The sequence below is a fragment of the Lipotes vexillifer genome, unplaced genomic scaffold, assembly GCF_000442215.2.
Source record: "Lipotes vexillifer unplaced genomic scaffold, Lipotes_vexillifer_v1.1 scaffold418, whole genome shotgun sequence".
In the NCBI taxonomy this organism is placed as follows: domain Eukaryota; kingdom Metazoa; phylum Chordata; class Mammalia; order Artiodactyla; family Lipotidae; genus Lipotes; species Lipotes vexillifer.
In genome coordinates this window covers 4,774,607-4,789,058 of record NW_006798629.1, presented here as the reverse complement: position 1 = coordinate 4,789,058, position 14,452 = coordinate 4,774,607, and the positions used below count along the sequence as shown (strand labels likewise).

Sequence of the window (14,452 nt, the reverse complement as noted above, 5' to 3'; positions counted from 1 at the left end):
GAAAAGGGAACACTCTTGCACTGCTGGTGGGAATGTGAATTGGTTCAGCCACTATGGAAAACAGTATGGAGGTTCCTTAGGAAACTACAAATAGAACTACCATATGACCCAGCAATCCCACTACTGGGCATATACCCTGAGGAAACCAAAATTCAAAAAGACTCATGTACCAAAATGTTCATTGCAGCTCTATTTACAATAGCCCGGAGATGGAAACAACCTAAGTGCCCATCGTCGGATGAATGGATAAAGAAGATGTGGCACATATATACAATGGAATATTACTCAGCCATAAAAAGAAACGAAATTGAGCTATTTGTAATGAGGTGGATAGACCTAGAGTCTGTCATACAGAGTGAAGTAAGTCAGAAAGAGAAGGACAAATACCGTATGCTAACACATATATATGGAATTTAAGAAAAAAAAATGTTATGAAGAACCTAGGGGTAAAACAGGAATAAAGACACAGACCTACTGGAGAACAGACTTGAGGATATGGGGAGGGGGAAGGGTGAGCTGTGATAGGGCGAGAGAGAGACATGGACATATATATACTAACAGACGTAAGGTAGATAGCCAGTGGGAAGCAGCCGCATGGCACAGGGATACCGGATCGGTTCTTTGTGGCTGCCTGGAGGGGTGGGATAGGGAGGGTGGGAGGGAGGGAGACAAAGAGGGAAGAGATATGGGAACATATGTATATGTATAACTGATTCACTCTGTTATAAAGCAGAAACTAACACACCATTGTAAAGCAATTATACCTCAATAAAGATGTTAAAAAAAAAATTTTTCGAGGATCTATGTTCTATTATTTTTAAATGGTAATTAAAAGTTTACGATACTATTTACACAATGATAAATAGGACATATACATATTGGTAAGTGCCAAAAAGGTATTTGTTTTATTTACACTCTTGCACACTTTGCTTTCTGGCTTTGTACTTTCCCTTCCATCACTTTATATCTAGTAGCAATTTCGCAAAATCACTCGGTCCATTAAAAGTTTCTTTCTTTCTGCTATAAGGAGCCAAGAATGCATTATGACATTTTTCTATGTGAGGTATGCTATTAAATAATAGCTTGTACACTAATTAAAGCAAATGTAATTGTGAGAACACATTGACATTGTTAAAGTAAATTACTCAATTTAACGGTTTCATTTCAAGTGACCTTAATTGTATTAATTGTGATGCTAGCTAATTAAATTGAAGAGCATTAAATATATTGTTCTAATATGTCCTAAAGGAGCAAATTTTCCATCACATCAGCAAAAGTAAAATAATGATTATATGGAACCCCCCACCCCAAAGTCTCCTACACACATGTACACACAATGGGTCAAGCAGAAAAGGTCTCACCAGACTGCATTTATCATTACTATTTTAATATTGGTAGCAGGGCATAAAACAGACCACATAGAAGTAACTGATCTTTAGATAAATGGTTAATTTTAGGACATTCTTTTATGTCAGGTTAAACAGAAATTACTTCATCATTACAAAGAGTTAAAATATTGAAAAAAATTGGAGTGAGGAAACAAAGATTGGTATAGAGGACAGCAATATGAAAATAAATGTTAAAATACTCCAACTCTATGTAAATCAGATGTTACTTATTAAATGCTTAGTATATCAAGTCATAAGGATACATAGTAAAAAATAGTTATGGCCCTCATTCTTGAGAAGAAACTTAATAGCACAAGAGAGTTACATGTTACTTCCATATAACTGACATATCACCTTCTCAGATAACAACATAGATGCTAAATAACTCTCAGTCTTTAAAATACAATCTTCACTGCCTTACAAAATCCCCAGCATTTGGCCCCTGCCTGCTAGGCCCATCCTGTGCCATTCCATGTCACCCACAATGCTCCAGCCACCGTGATCTTCCTTCAGTTCCTTGAACAGGATGAGCCTATTCCTATCCTAGGAACTTCCTCCATATGAACACTTTCCTTTTTCTAGACTGGTGTTTCTTTCATTCTGCCTATCTGTCTGTCCATCTGTCTCCCACTTTCTGTCACCACCTTTGCGTGCCTGGCTCATCTGTCATTCACATGCAACTGACGTATCACCTTCTCAGAGAGATCTTCCCTGACAATCTAAAGTACGCACATAGACGCTCACTGTAACACTACCTTATCATGATTCTTACCTAGCCTTTATCATTCTCTGCTATTTTTTTCCTCATTTTTGTACTTTTCCTTTTTTTTTTTATTTTTATTTTTTTGCTGTCTCTCTCATGCTAAAATGTGAATTTCAATGAAAGAGAGCACCTGGACTATTTGTTTAATAGCCTATCCCCAGATACTAGATTATCAATGAATATTTTTGAATGAATGAATAAACGTCAGGTCTGTGACCCACAGCCCCTACTGTGATTAAATATACGTGCCTTTATGGTCTCTATTCATTTATTAAGTATGACTGAAATTTCTTGACCATCATGCCAACATGTCTGATTGAAAATCTGTAAGTTCAACAAAACAGATCTATTCACAAGTCTAATTAAAGATTCAAATTGATAGCAGTGTTCTAAGCTTGGTCAATATCAGTCATACTCTATTCTGCTGTCCTTTCTGGCCCTACTGATGCACTAGCAGAAAACAACTAATATAAATCTTTGATAAGAAATCCACTGTAGGTCACTGAACCTAAATGGGGCTTTTGGTTTATGTTTTTCTAAGGTTTTAAGATAATACTGTCACTCTACATCACCTCTATAGCTCTAGTTATGCCTAGACCCAACCAAAACAAACCACCATCACACAGCCTCTCATTTTTGGTGATCCAAGAATATTATAAGGCTGACTAAGCATGGTGGGAAAAATATCTCAAGGTATGGATATTCCTTTGCAGATTAACTTTGCCCAAGGGGGTAGTGGTGACAGCTCTTGCAGGGCTACTGTTTCTGTCTGCCACCAGAGCAGTGAGGTCTCCTTTGCTCCTAAAGACATGGGAAATGAAAAAAAATCCCAGTACAACTAAAATAACTCTTCACACAACCCCAACTCTAAAGGAACTGAAAAGGGGCCTCTCCATTAAGTAAATACTAGGAATTGCCACAACAACGAAAACTTCAAATTAAACTAAAAACTGGATTCAATTAATGAGAAATAGACAACACAATAAAAAAAGATCAGAATTCAGACCAGAAGACTTTTATTTCAAGAGTACATTTTACGAACAGTGAATTTCATTGTTACCATTAAAATGTCTAACTTGCTAAATCTCAATCCACTGTGAGAGCACGAATACATAAAATCCATATATAGTCATCTAAATCTAATATTAAAGAGTAACTTGAAACTTCCTCACCATTTAAATGTTTACGCCTGATATTTAACCACTACCTTTTCATGTTAATTCCATTTACTCAAGTCAGCTAGTGAGTGGTATCTTGAAAATGCCTTACCACTAATTACTCTTCAATACTCTTCCCATCACCGAAATTACTCTTCAATACTCTTCCCATCACCGAATCACAGATTTTTTCCTTTTATAGTTTTTAACCTATGCAATTCTGAAGCACTGACCACCTTGGACCTACTGGAAGCTCTCACATCTGTAGCTTCTTTAATTTTGGCCCTCCTTTATCTTTCCCCAACTTTGACTGTTTTAAAATACTGCTCTCTCTATCCAATTTCTAATCATGGAGAATTCTGACCAATCAATCCTCAGTTCTTTTCTCTTTCTTTGAATTTCTTACCTGTCTCATACTGTGAACTGATATCTCTGGAGGATGACTTTCAGATCTCTTAACTCATGGCCTTTCAGACTGAAGTCTCTCATTTCCCACTTTCTTTCGGACAGTATAATTTAGAGGAACAGGGCATGACATGTTCTCTGCTCTTTGATGTAACTTCTACCTATTGTCACACCAAGTAACAAAATCCGTCTTTAAGGAGACATTTTAAAAAACATCCATTTAAAAAAATCCTTGTTATGTCATTTAAGAACTTCCAAGTCGCTCTACCATTTATTTAACAATCTTCATCTTCAACAAAGCCACCATTTTCCTTAATGACTTAATAGCCTTACTTACAGTTTTTCATCTATCTAAACTGCCATTTTCCTCCATATGTAGAGAGATTTTTTCATTAATATGATACTTTTTGCAAAACGACACAGACAGTAAAAAGATCAGTGGTTGCCAGGGGTTGAGGGGCATGGGATGGGGAAGATGAAACAGGCAGAGCACAGAGAATTTTGGGAAAATACTCTGTATGACACTATAATGACAGGTGCACGTCATTATACATTCGTCCAAACTCATAGAACGTCCACCACCAAGAGTGAATCCTAATGTAAACTACAGAGTTTGGGTGATTATCATGTGTCAGTGTAGGCTCATCAGTTATCACAAATGTACCACTCTGGTGGGAGATATAGATAATGGGGAGGCTGTGCATATATGGGAACCAGAGGGTATATGGGAAATCTGTACCTTCCTCTTAATTTTGCTGTGAACCTAAAACTGCTCTGAAAATACAAAGTGTTTAAAATTAAAAAAAAAAAAAAAAAAAAAAAAAAAGATTTCAAACCAAAACGTATCCAAATCGACATAGATCCAATTTATTACACAGAGCTAATGAAGGTACTGAGCTGGTTTATTGGCTACCACTAGACAATGTCCCAACGAATTAACATAGTTATCAAAGACTTACATACTGTTCCCATGTCCCCTTTATGACTCCCATCACCATGCTACTCCATGCTTCATCTCTCCTAACTCAATCCCTTCCAAAACTTTCTACTCTGCCCTCTTATAAGCCCCTTCCATAACAGCAAACTTCTTTATATTCTCAAACTATCAATGAATTCTTCTGCCATCAACTTCCTTGCCTACTGTCTACCTATTATACTCCCCTGACAAAACTACTTTATCTTTTTTTGGCTGTGTTGGGTCTTTGTTGCTGTGCAGGCTTTCTCTAGCTGTGGTGAGAGGAGGCTACTCTTCATTGCGGTGCGTGGGCTTCTCATTGCTATTGATTCTCTTGCTACAGAGCATGGGCTCTAGGAGTGCGGGCTGCAGCAGTTGCAGCACACAGGCTCAGTAGTTGCGGACGTGGGCTCTAGGGCACGCAGGCTTCAGTAGTTGCAGCATGCAGGCTCAGTAATTGCGGCACATGGGCTTTAGGGCGTGCAGGCTTTGCAACATGCAGGCTCAGAAGTTGCGGCACACAGGCTCTAGGGCACACGGGGTTCAGTAGTTGCAGCATGCAGGCTCAGTAGTTGTGGCACTCAGGCTTAACTGCTCCACGGCATGTGGGATCTTCCCAGACCAGGGTTCGAACCCGTGCCCCCTGCATTGGCAGGCGGATTCTTAACCACCGTGCCACCAGGGAAGTCCAACTACTGCCTGCTTTTGATTGTGGCTAAATCCTAGGTGCTGAATTCTGCTAGACATAATCACACAGGTTTATAAGCTTGTATCACCTATAAATTATGATCTCTAATATCACCTTGGCCCCCAAGATTATATATTCTTTTTCAACTCAATCTAACCTTTGTTGCTCTCCACAAATCTTCAAATGCTTCATTCTGTCACTCACTATCAGCAAATTATCTCACCCTAACATATCAAGAAAGAGAAATATCAATGATATTTCACTGAACCCTCTGCCATCAAACAAATGAACTTACTGCACTTAAACATCTGTTCTCCATTCTTCCTCTCCCTCTCTCTCTACGAATCCCTCCATCTTGGCTCTAGACTGCATCTGAAACCAAGCAGAGCCCTGCCACTGCCCTGTTCCAAGTACAAAGGCCCCTCCACACCCCCTAGCTCTTGTTTACAGAAAAGCTGAAGTCTCCCAAGCTTCCCTGAGTCACAGAAGAGCAGGCTCAAGAAGTTAATGATTAGGACAATAGAGGCACAGAATCCTTCAGTGTCTGATGCACATTCCTGAGTTGTTTTACAGATACTGTAACTGCCACCAGAGGGAAAACACTAACTGCGTGATGACCAGACTGTAGCCATGACATAAGCTGTTCCACCTTGAGCAGTACTGAATCTATGGCTAGCACAATTCCAAGAACTGGCCTTAAAACAGTGGGATTAACACTATTGCTCATAATAATCTGTATCTTTGTGGGCATCAAAATAATTGTGGCTTTTTCTCCCCATATATGTAAGCAGGCAACTAAAATTATCAGCAAAGAGATGCTACAGACCCATGTCGACACCTTCCACTCTAAGAATATGGCACCCTGTGTCAGCATGAAGAAGTTACAGAAGATGGACCTTCGCTCATAATCCCACAGAAATGGAATGACGTCTGACAGCGGTGATTTGTAAGCAAATTTTTGCAGGCAGTTTGTTGCAGGAAGTAGCTCTCTGCAGGAGGCCACTTTTGTCCTGTCACTTTAGCAAGGCTGTATTTTAACTAACCTCTGGCCCAAGCACACCTTTCAAATCTTTTTGATCACACAGTACTTTGCCTAACCTGTTGATTCTTTCCATAGATCAAAGAAGTAGGATTGAAGAATGAGTAATTAACAGATGACTGGATCTCTTCCCCAGCTCCCCCTTCAGTAATCTCGCAATCAAACTGTGTGAACAAAATAGCATCTAAAGAAAGATCACACCGCTCAATGCTCTGTGGTGACCTAAATGAGAAGGAAATCCAAAAAAAGAGGGGATATACGTATGCGTATAGCTAATTCACTTTGCTGTACAGTATAAACTAACACAATATTGTAAAGGAACCATACACCAATAAAAATTTTAAGAAAGAAAGATCATTTTTTGGATCTTTCCAAAAAATGGAAAGGAGTCGACAAGCCTGCACACAATGGGAGATGGCTACAAATCTGACCCCCTATCTCAATGAGTAACTGAGATTATTTCCCCTCTTTCCTTTTAAAAATTTTCATGGCCGAGCAGAATCTTCGGAATTGGTTGTGGGACAGGAGTCCGTGTTCTCCCCAGATTGCCGGCTCTCTGATTAATGTGACCTTTCCGTTCTTAATCAGCACCTGTCACACAAGTGCTGACTTTTCGAGCAGTGAGCAGCCAAACCTGAGTTCAGTAACACTTCTACTAACTGGAAAAACCGTACTAAAGATCATAATAGAACAGTGTCATTTATCACATCAACTTCAGTAAACTAATTGAATTACCACCAATTTATTCATCAGTAAAGCCACGCACCTCCTTCTAGTCATAAAACTCTATGATATAGTAACAGAAAGAAAGGAAGATTGGGACAAAAAAGTACAAGAGACAAAAATGGAGTAGGCAGGATATCCTGAATGTCTTGGGTTTTTCTTAAGTAGGTTACTGAATATTTTATACATGAGCTAGAAAGAAAGCTTTGAAACAGATATTATATAAAAAGGCATTACATTAAGTAATTATCTGAATACTATAAAAGCTGTAAGAAGGCATATACAATTGAAGCTAAAAACTCTGGCTACATGTAACAAAATGCTATTCTCAAAGGAGACCTAATAGAGGAAAATGTTCTTTCATCATGAGCAAGATTCCAAGCTCTTACAAGATTGGAAAACAATTAGTAATTCAGAGAAAACTATTTTATTAAAAGGTTAAGTTTCCCTAGATCTTGATATTGTTTTTTTCCAGTTTAAAATAAAATAATTACTTTTTCATTTAATCCTTGAAAGTTCCATGCTAAGAATGAATAATCATGAGTAGCTGAACAAACAGTTTTGCTTTTTTTTATGGCTGCAGTTGAATTACAGGTAACTTGTCAATTATTAATTAATACCCTCTGATCAAAGATCTTGGAATTTAAGGTGGTAATTTTTGTATATGACCAAATGCAATAGAGTACAGAGAAAACAGCATACTTTCTATGCTGTTTTCTATTTCAAAAATAAATTAAAGCAGTTAAAAGTTAATTCACATGGAAAATGCACTCTAAGATTTTGCATATATATATATCTGAACAGTTCTTTTTTCTGCCCTTACCCACTTTCCTCAAACATCCATGAAAGTAAACCAGTGATATGTAATTTTCTCTCTATCGTACCTATGATGTGGCTATTTTTGCTAATCCTTTCCAGAATACTCAGAATCATTTAACTCAGTAATGTACTGTTTTTCTATAAATGTTAAAAATTCAGATTTGAGAAATTAAAGATTTATTTGTTTACTTACGGAATATACAACAGGAAATTTTTAAAAATCAAACAGAAAAACAGGACTTCTACACAGGGAAGCCACTGATTAAGTCCAATGTCTGACTACTTACAAAATGAGTCATTCAGTTGTGTAAAAGGCTTCAAATATGTGGAGAACCCCAAGAAAGACATATATTAAAATAAACCAACATACTAAAAAGGTGGTGATTTTTCAAGTAAATATGACAACCCCATTAAAATGCAACACATGGTTTTCTGCAAAAAGAAAACCTAAGATGAAATATATGCTTTATATAAAATATTTACATATACAATGCACAAAACCCACTACGGTTAGTAACCTTTATGGCTTTGAAGAACTAGATATTTACATATCTTTCTTCTGCATGTGCGTGCGTGTATGTGTGTTTTGTATATATTTTTAACAGTTGACAGCTGTTTTAGAGCATACAGAGATGCCAAGCTGAATGAGGGTCTTGATTACTTCAAGATTAGCTATCTAAAGTTTCTATTCATTTTAAGTGTTGTTAGTTGGAAGAGTCATTAGTCACTTCCTTGTCTTATAGAACATCAGCATACATTTACATTGTTAATGAACATTTGGGGTAAATGAATTAATGGCACTTTTAAACATCAATTCAGTCCTAATAACTTTGTATGTCATAGAAATGTTGGCTAGGATACAAACGAAAAGCCTTTTCAGTAAAGGTAACTCCTCATTCCTACAAACAATAAAGGATAAAATTAATTTAAAATGTTTTTTAACTGGTTTTAAAAAAAAAGAACCTCAATATTTAATGAACTAGTCCAGAGAAAAATAGGCACTTAAGGAAAAAACAAAACAAAACAAAAAAAAAACCCTATGTTCTAAATGTTTTCATTTTGGTGAAAATATTTCATATACTGAAAATATTTGGTGAAAATATTTCATATACTGATAACACAAAAATATATTCACTTTTAAAATATCCACTTATCAAAGTGCTTGCAGAATAATTTGACTTATTTCATTATGAGTACTTCTTATAGGCATGACATTTAATAAAAAACATCACTAGGGAGGATTATATCATTCTTACCACTGAAACTCTTTAAATGCTGAAACTGAAATTGGACATAAATAATTTTTTCATATTACCAAAACCTTAAACAGCAGTTTAAATAAAAGCAAATATAAAAATAAAATCACAAAAATAAGTTGCATGCTATTTTCATTAAAAACAACAAGGGCATTTGTATGATGTGGAAGGTATTAAAGATGCACTAAAAACATAAACACACTCTATAAACTCAATAGCGTGTATACTACAGAAATAACTACTTAAGGTATCAATTTCTTTTTTAATTCCCCAAACAAGAGTTAATGGCAGACCTTTATTTACATCAATACAGGAAAAAAATCATATTTGAAGTATGTAAAATATATGTGAGTGACTGACTATAATTTCTTAAAATAGATCTTATAATCCTGATATATGTATTGAATGAAAAATTACAAATAGTTACTTGAGTCAATGAATCAACTTTAGCAAATATTTAGTGAATTAGTTGAAATAAGGAAAAGGCGTCAAGAATGCTCACAAACTCATTGTTTCCTTCTAAGATACTAAGTTATCACTAATACTGAGAAAATAATACAAAGCTCTGATACATATATATTTAATACATTTTTATAGGGCAGACCCCGAATACAGTTGATGTTTTAACAACTTCACTACACAGAGCTTTAAAAGTAAAACACAAATCCCAATTATTAAAAAAAAAACAAAAAAAGAATAATCAGGCAAGTGCTTTATCCTGTAATAATCTCAACTTGCTGAAGGAAAAAAAAAAAATCCCTGCAAAAATCAACACCAAGAGCTTAGACTTCTTTAAAAGATGTTTGAGAAAAGGCCATTTTGCATTTCAACATTCTTATACTAAAGCAATAAACTGTTTTAAGTTTATGATTTTTTTAAAAAAGAATGACAGCGCATTAAACACTTGGCTATAGCTAATGCGTCTGTCTATAATTAAAAGTTGACGTTTTGTGGAATCCATCAGTGTCAGAGCGCTCCATATCTATCCAGGGAAATGTTCTTAAAGCTCCCGCTCAGCCTCTCTAGAGAATGACACACAAGGCAGGCAGGGATAGCTGGAGACCCTCTGCCAGGTTTCTCAGTAACCTCAAAATTATCTGCATACAAAACTCACCTCCAGGCTTGTGTGAGTAACTCAACAAGGGGTCAATGCCCACTTCTTGTTCTTCTGGCTGCAGAGGATGTCTAGTTTCAGATAAGGAATGATACATTGTGAGAACTGGACAATGTCACCAAGAGTGACCACCTGGGAAATGAAAAATATGGAGAAAAATGATAAATTTTTTTTCTGCTATGACTGGGAATAAATGCAAAATGGAAAATGATTAAATGAGCATTACAAACATTAACAAGTTTTCCACAGGCTCCAGGGACTGTTACTACACATTGGTAGGCATATATATAAAAGAAGTGAAAAAGTGGCACAAGATTTTCATTTCAACAATTTCTTCCCAAATCTGGACTTCACTGGTAACCTCCACCTCAACATTCAGTTACATTTATTTTCAGTAAACTTCTGCACAAAAAGCTGAATTGTAAGTTAAATCACTGTCACATTTATAATATCCTTCATTTTACTGCCAAAATAATACACATTTACTATAGGAACTTTCAAAATATAGAAAATATAGCTAACTGAAATCATTTGTAATTATATTAGCTAAAAACACCACTGTTAACATTTCAGTTTATTATATGTATTCTTTCTGGGCATTTAAAATACATATAGTTTAATGTGATCCACCATGCTAAGTATATTGATTATATAAATTATCATGAGTATTTTCCTTCCCATAAAAACGTCTATATTATCACTTCTAATGGATCCCTGGTATTCTTTACATAGCTATAACAATTGATGTAACCAATTCCTTATTAGCAAACAATTAGGATGCTTTCAGTTCCCCAACACTATAAATAGCCTCACAATGGATATCTTCCAGTAACATCTCTGTGCTGTATCCATGATTATTTCCTTAGGATAAAATCCTATAAGCATAATTGCTGGACCAAAATATTTATTTTTAAAAAATAAGATTTTAAGATAAGTTTTGCCAAATTATGCTCTAGAAGGATTTGTAAATAATAGAACAATTCATTTCCCCTGGATCCTCATCAACAATGGGAAGCAGTAATTCCTTGGGCTTTTTTTTTTTTTTGGACCTATATGAGAGTCAAATTGTATATTGCATTTGCTTGATACCTAGTGAGATCACTGAAGACTTCATATGTTTTCTCTGACATTTGTTATTGTCTTTTGTGGATGCAGTTTATTATTATGATTGCCTTCATGATTTGTAAGCATGCTTTAAATATTCAGGATATTAAACCTTTGTCATATGCTACATATGTTTTTCTCAGAGTGTGTCTGTCTTCAAATTACATATAGTTTTTGTGGAGATAGTAAGTTCTTCATTTTTATGTAGCCAAATATATCTGTATCTTCTTTATGGATTCTGCCTCTGGTATTACACTTCCAAAGGCAAGATTATATAAATAACCACCTGTGTCTTCTCATTTTTTGAAGGTTTTCCTCCTCAATTCTCATTTCTATAAATAATTCTAATTTTTTTAGAAATTAAATTGTTTTGGAACTTCCAAGCTACACTAACTACCTATAATATTTTTATGTCTATAAAGTACAAATGAGAATTTTTACTTCCCAAATCAGAATCTTCCAAATCAGAATCTTCCAAATAATAGACTGGGTTCGCTACTTTTCATCCAAAATAATGTAAGTAACATAATCTTTTAAATTTTAAGAGCAGGGGGGACAGGAAGAGGAAATGTGTAATGCTAAATTGGAAAAGCAAGTCCAACCAAAATGGGTATGTAATTTTAAAGGATATAGTCTCCACTTATGGAGGAAAATACCAGAGAAGCCCATGAACACACAAATCCTTGACCAGTCTTTTCCTATCACAAAATGCTCCTTTATCCTGTTTACTTAATTTCTAAAACTCTCATTTCATAAAAGCACCCTTGAACACTTTTCTCATTTTTATCAGAACCCTCCAACTCTCACCTACCCTCACTCTTGGATCAGATGTTAACATCCTTTCCCCCTCAGCTTATGGTTAAAACAAAAGAAGCAGAGGGTTAGGCTAAATCAACACTTGGGAAAGCAGAACTTTTGTTGCCAACAATAGTAAGAATTTCTAAAGCCATAAATCCTAAATCCATATAGCTAAACCATTGTCTGTTCTTGTTTCTTATGTGTACAAATCAATTAACATATATGGAGCACTAACTATACAGAAGGAACTCTGGGGAATATAATCTAGTAGAGCAGTGGTCCCCAACCTTCTTGGCACCAGGGACTGGTTTTGTGGAAGAAAATTTTTCCACAGATTGGGGGGGGTGGGGTGGGGGTGGGTTAGGGGGGATGGTGTTGGGGTGATTCAAGCACATTACATTTATTGTGTGCTTTATTTCTGTTATTATTACATTGTAATATATAATGAAATAATTATACAACTCACCATAATGCAGAATCAGTGGGAGCCCTGAGCTTGTCTTCACTTACCACTCACTGATAGGGTTTTGATATGAGTCTACAAGCAATTGATTTATTATGGTCTCTATGCAGTCAAACCTCTCTGCTAATGATAATCTGTATTTGCATCCGCTCCCCAGCGCTAGCATCACTGTCTCAGCTCTCTACCTCTGATCACCAGGCATTAGATTCTCATCGGGAACGTGCAACCTAGATCCCTTGCATGTGCAGTTCACAGTAAGGTTCCCGCTCCTATGAGAATCTAACGCTGCCACTGATCTGACAGGAGGTGGAGCTCAGGTGGTAATGTGAGTGATGGGGAGCAGCTGTAAATACAGATGAAGTTTCACTCACTTGTCCGCTGCTCACCTCCTGCCGTGCACCCCAGTTGCTAACAGGCCATGGACTGCTGCTGGTCCATGGCCTGGGGGTTGGGGGCCCCTGTGGTAGGGGAGAGCAAAATGTAGATAAGCAATTATATTATAAAATAGAATCTGATACATTCTGCTGATCAAATAAATGAGCAGGTTAAAAAATGAAGTCTTCTACTATGGAGAAGAAAGGCTCACCAAATGCCAACACCTAATGGGGTCAGGCAAAAAGCATTATTAATTACAGTGAACATCTATTAAGTAGTAGATATATGACAAAAACTACTCTAAACACTTCACATATACTCAACATTTCATCCTCCCAACAACTCAATGACATATCTTTACCAACATTTTCATTTTACCAAAGAGAAAACTGAGGTACAGAGAGATGAAGCAATTTGCTTACAGTCGCACAACTAGGAAGTGTTGAAGCCAGACTGTGAACACATCCTATCTGGCTCCAAAGCTCACCCTCTACTCAGTACTACACTTGGCTCCTGTTAAGTCAATGAGACAGACCAGAGAGGCATAAAACAAGGGGGTCTAAGAGGACCGGGTCTGTGAATTATTGGAACATCCATTTCTCTGCTTCAACATTTTCAAGAAAAACTGGAAATCCAGAATTTTATGCGAAATCTCTTTACTTGTAAGTGTTGGCAAATAATAAAATAAGAAAGAAAGAAACTGTGTGGAACTGATTAAACACATGTCAAAACTGTATTTGGGGCTTCCCTGGTGGCGCAGTGCTTGAGAGTCCGCCTGCCGATGCAGGAGACGCGGGTTCGTGCCCCGTTTCGGGAAGATCCCACATGCCGCGGAGCGGCTGGGCCCGTGAGCCATGGCCACTGAGCCTGCGCGTCCGGAGCCTGTGCTCCGCAAATGGGAGAGGCCACAACAGTGAGAGGCCCGCATAACGCAAGAAAAAAAAAAAAAAAAAAAAAACAACTGTATTTGGCCGTGGACAACTATTTTAATGTAAAATTCATATTCTCTATAGACTTTGTCATACTCTTTAAAAATACAAGGGTAAACATTCGAAAATGAGTATTGCAAGTTAACTGCCAGACTTCCTTAAAATTTCTTTAATATCCTATACTATGTTTTCATATCATTTCTCATTTTTATAGTATATACTTGTTAGACTTCATATACCTAAAATATATAAATAAGGGGATGTTATATATTTTAAACTCTATGAGAAATAGACAAACAACAAGGAAACTGATATCAAAGTGTATTTCAAAAAGGAACATCAAAAGAAAAAAAAACCCTCTCTATAGCTAAAATAAAATACAACATGACGATGTTCAAATATTAACTCAAGATGCTCAAAGAGACTTAAGGTCTTTTAAACTCCTTAGAGAAAGTTAAGTTCAAGTCATTCACTGA

At 36.4% G+C, this 14,452-nt stretch overlaps 1 protein-coding gene across 1 annotated transcript in view; it reads right to left on the bottom strand.

Annotated features, from left to right (window-relative positions):
- The window catches only part of TBC1D5 (TBC1 domain family member 5), a 358,157-nt gene extending 347,753 nt beyond the window's left edge, over positions 1 to 10,404 (bottom strand). Inside the window, exon 1 of the mRNA XM_007470644.1 lies at positions 10,308 to 10,404. Within this exon, the coding sequence (XP_007470706.1) occupies positions 10,308 to 10,404 (97 nt within the window). The remainder of the gene's footprint in view (positions 1 to 10,307) is intronic.
- Between the last annotated feature and the right edge of the window lie 4,048 nt (positions 10,405 to 14,452).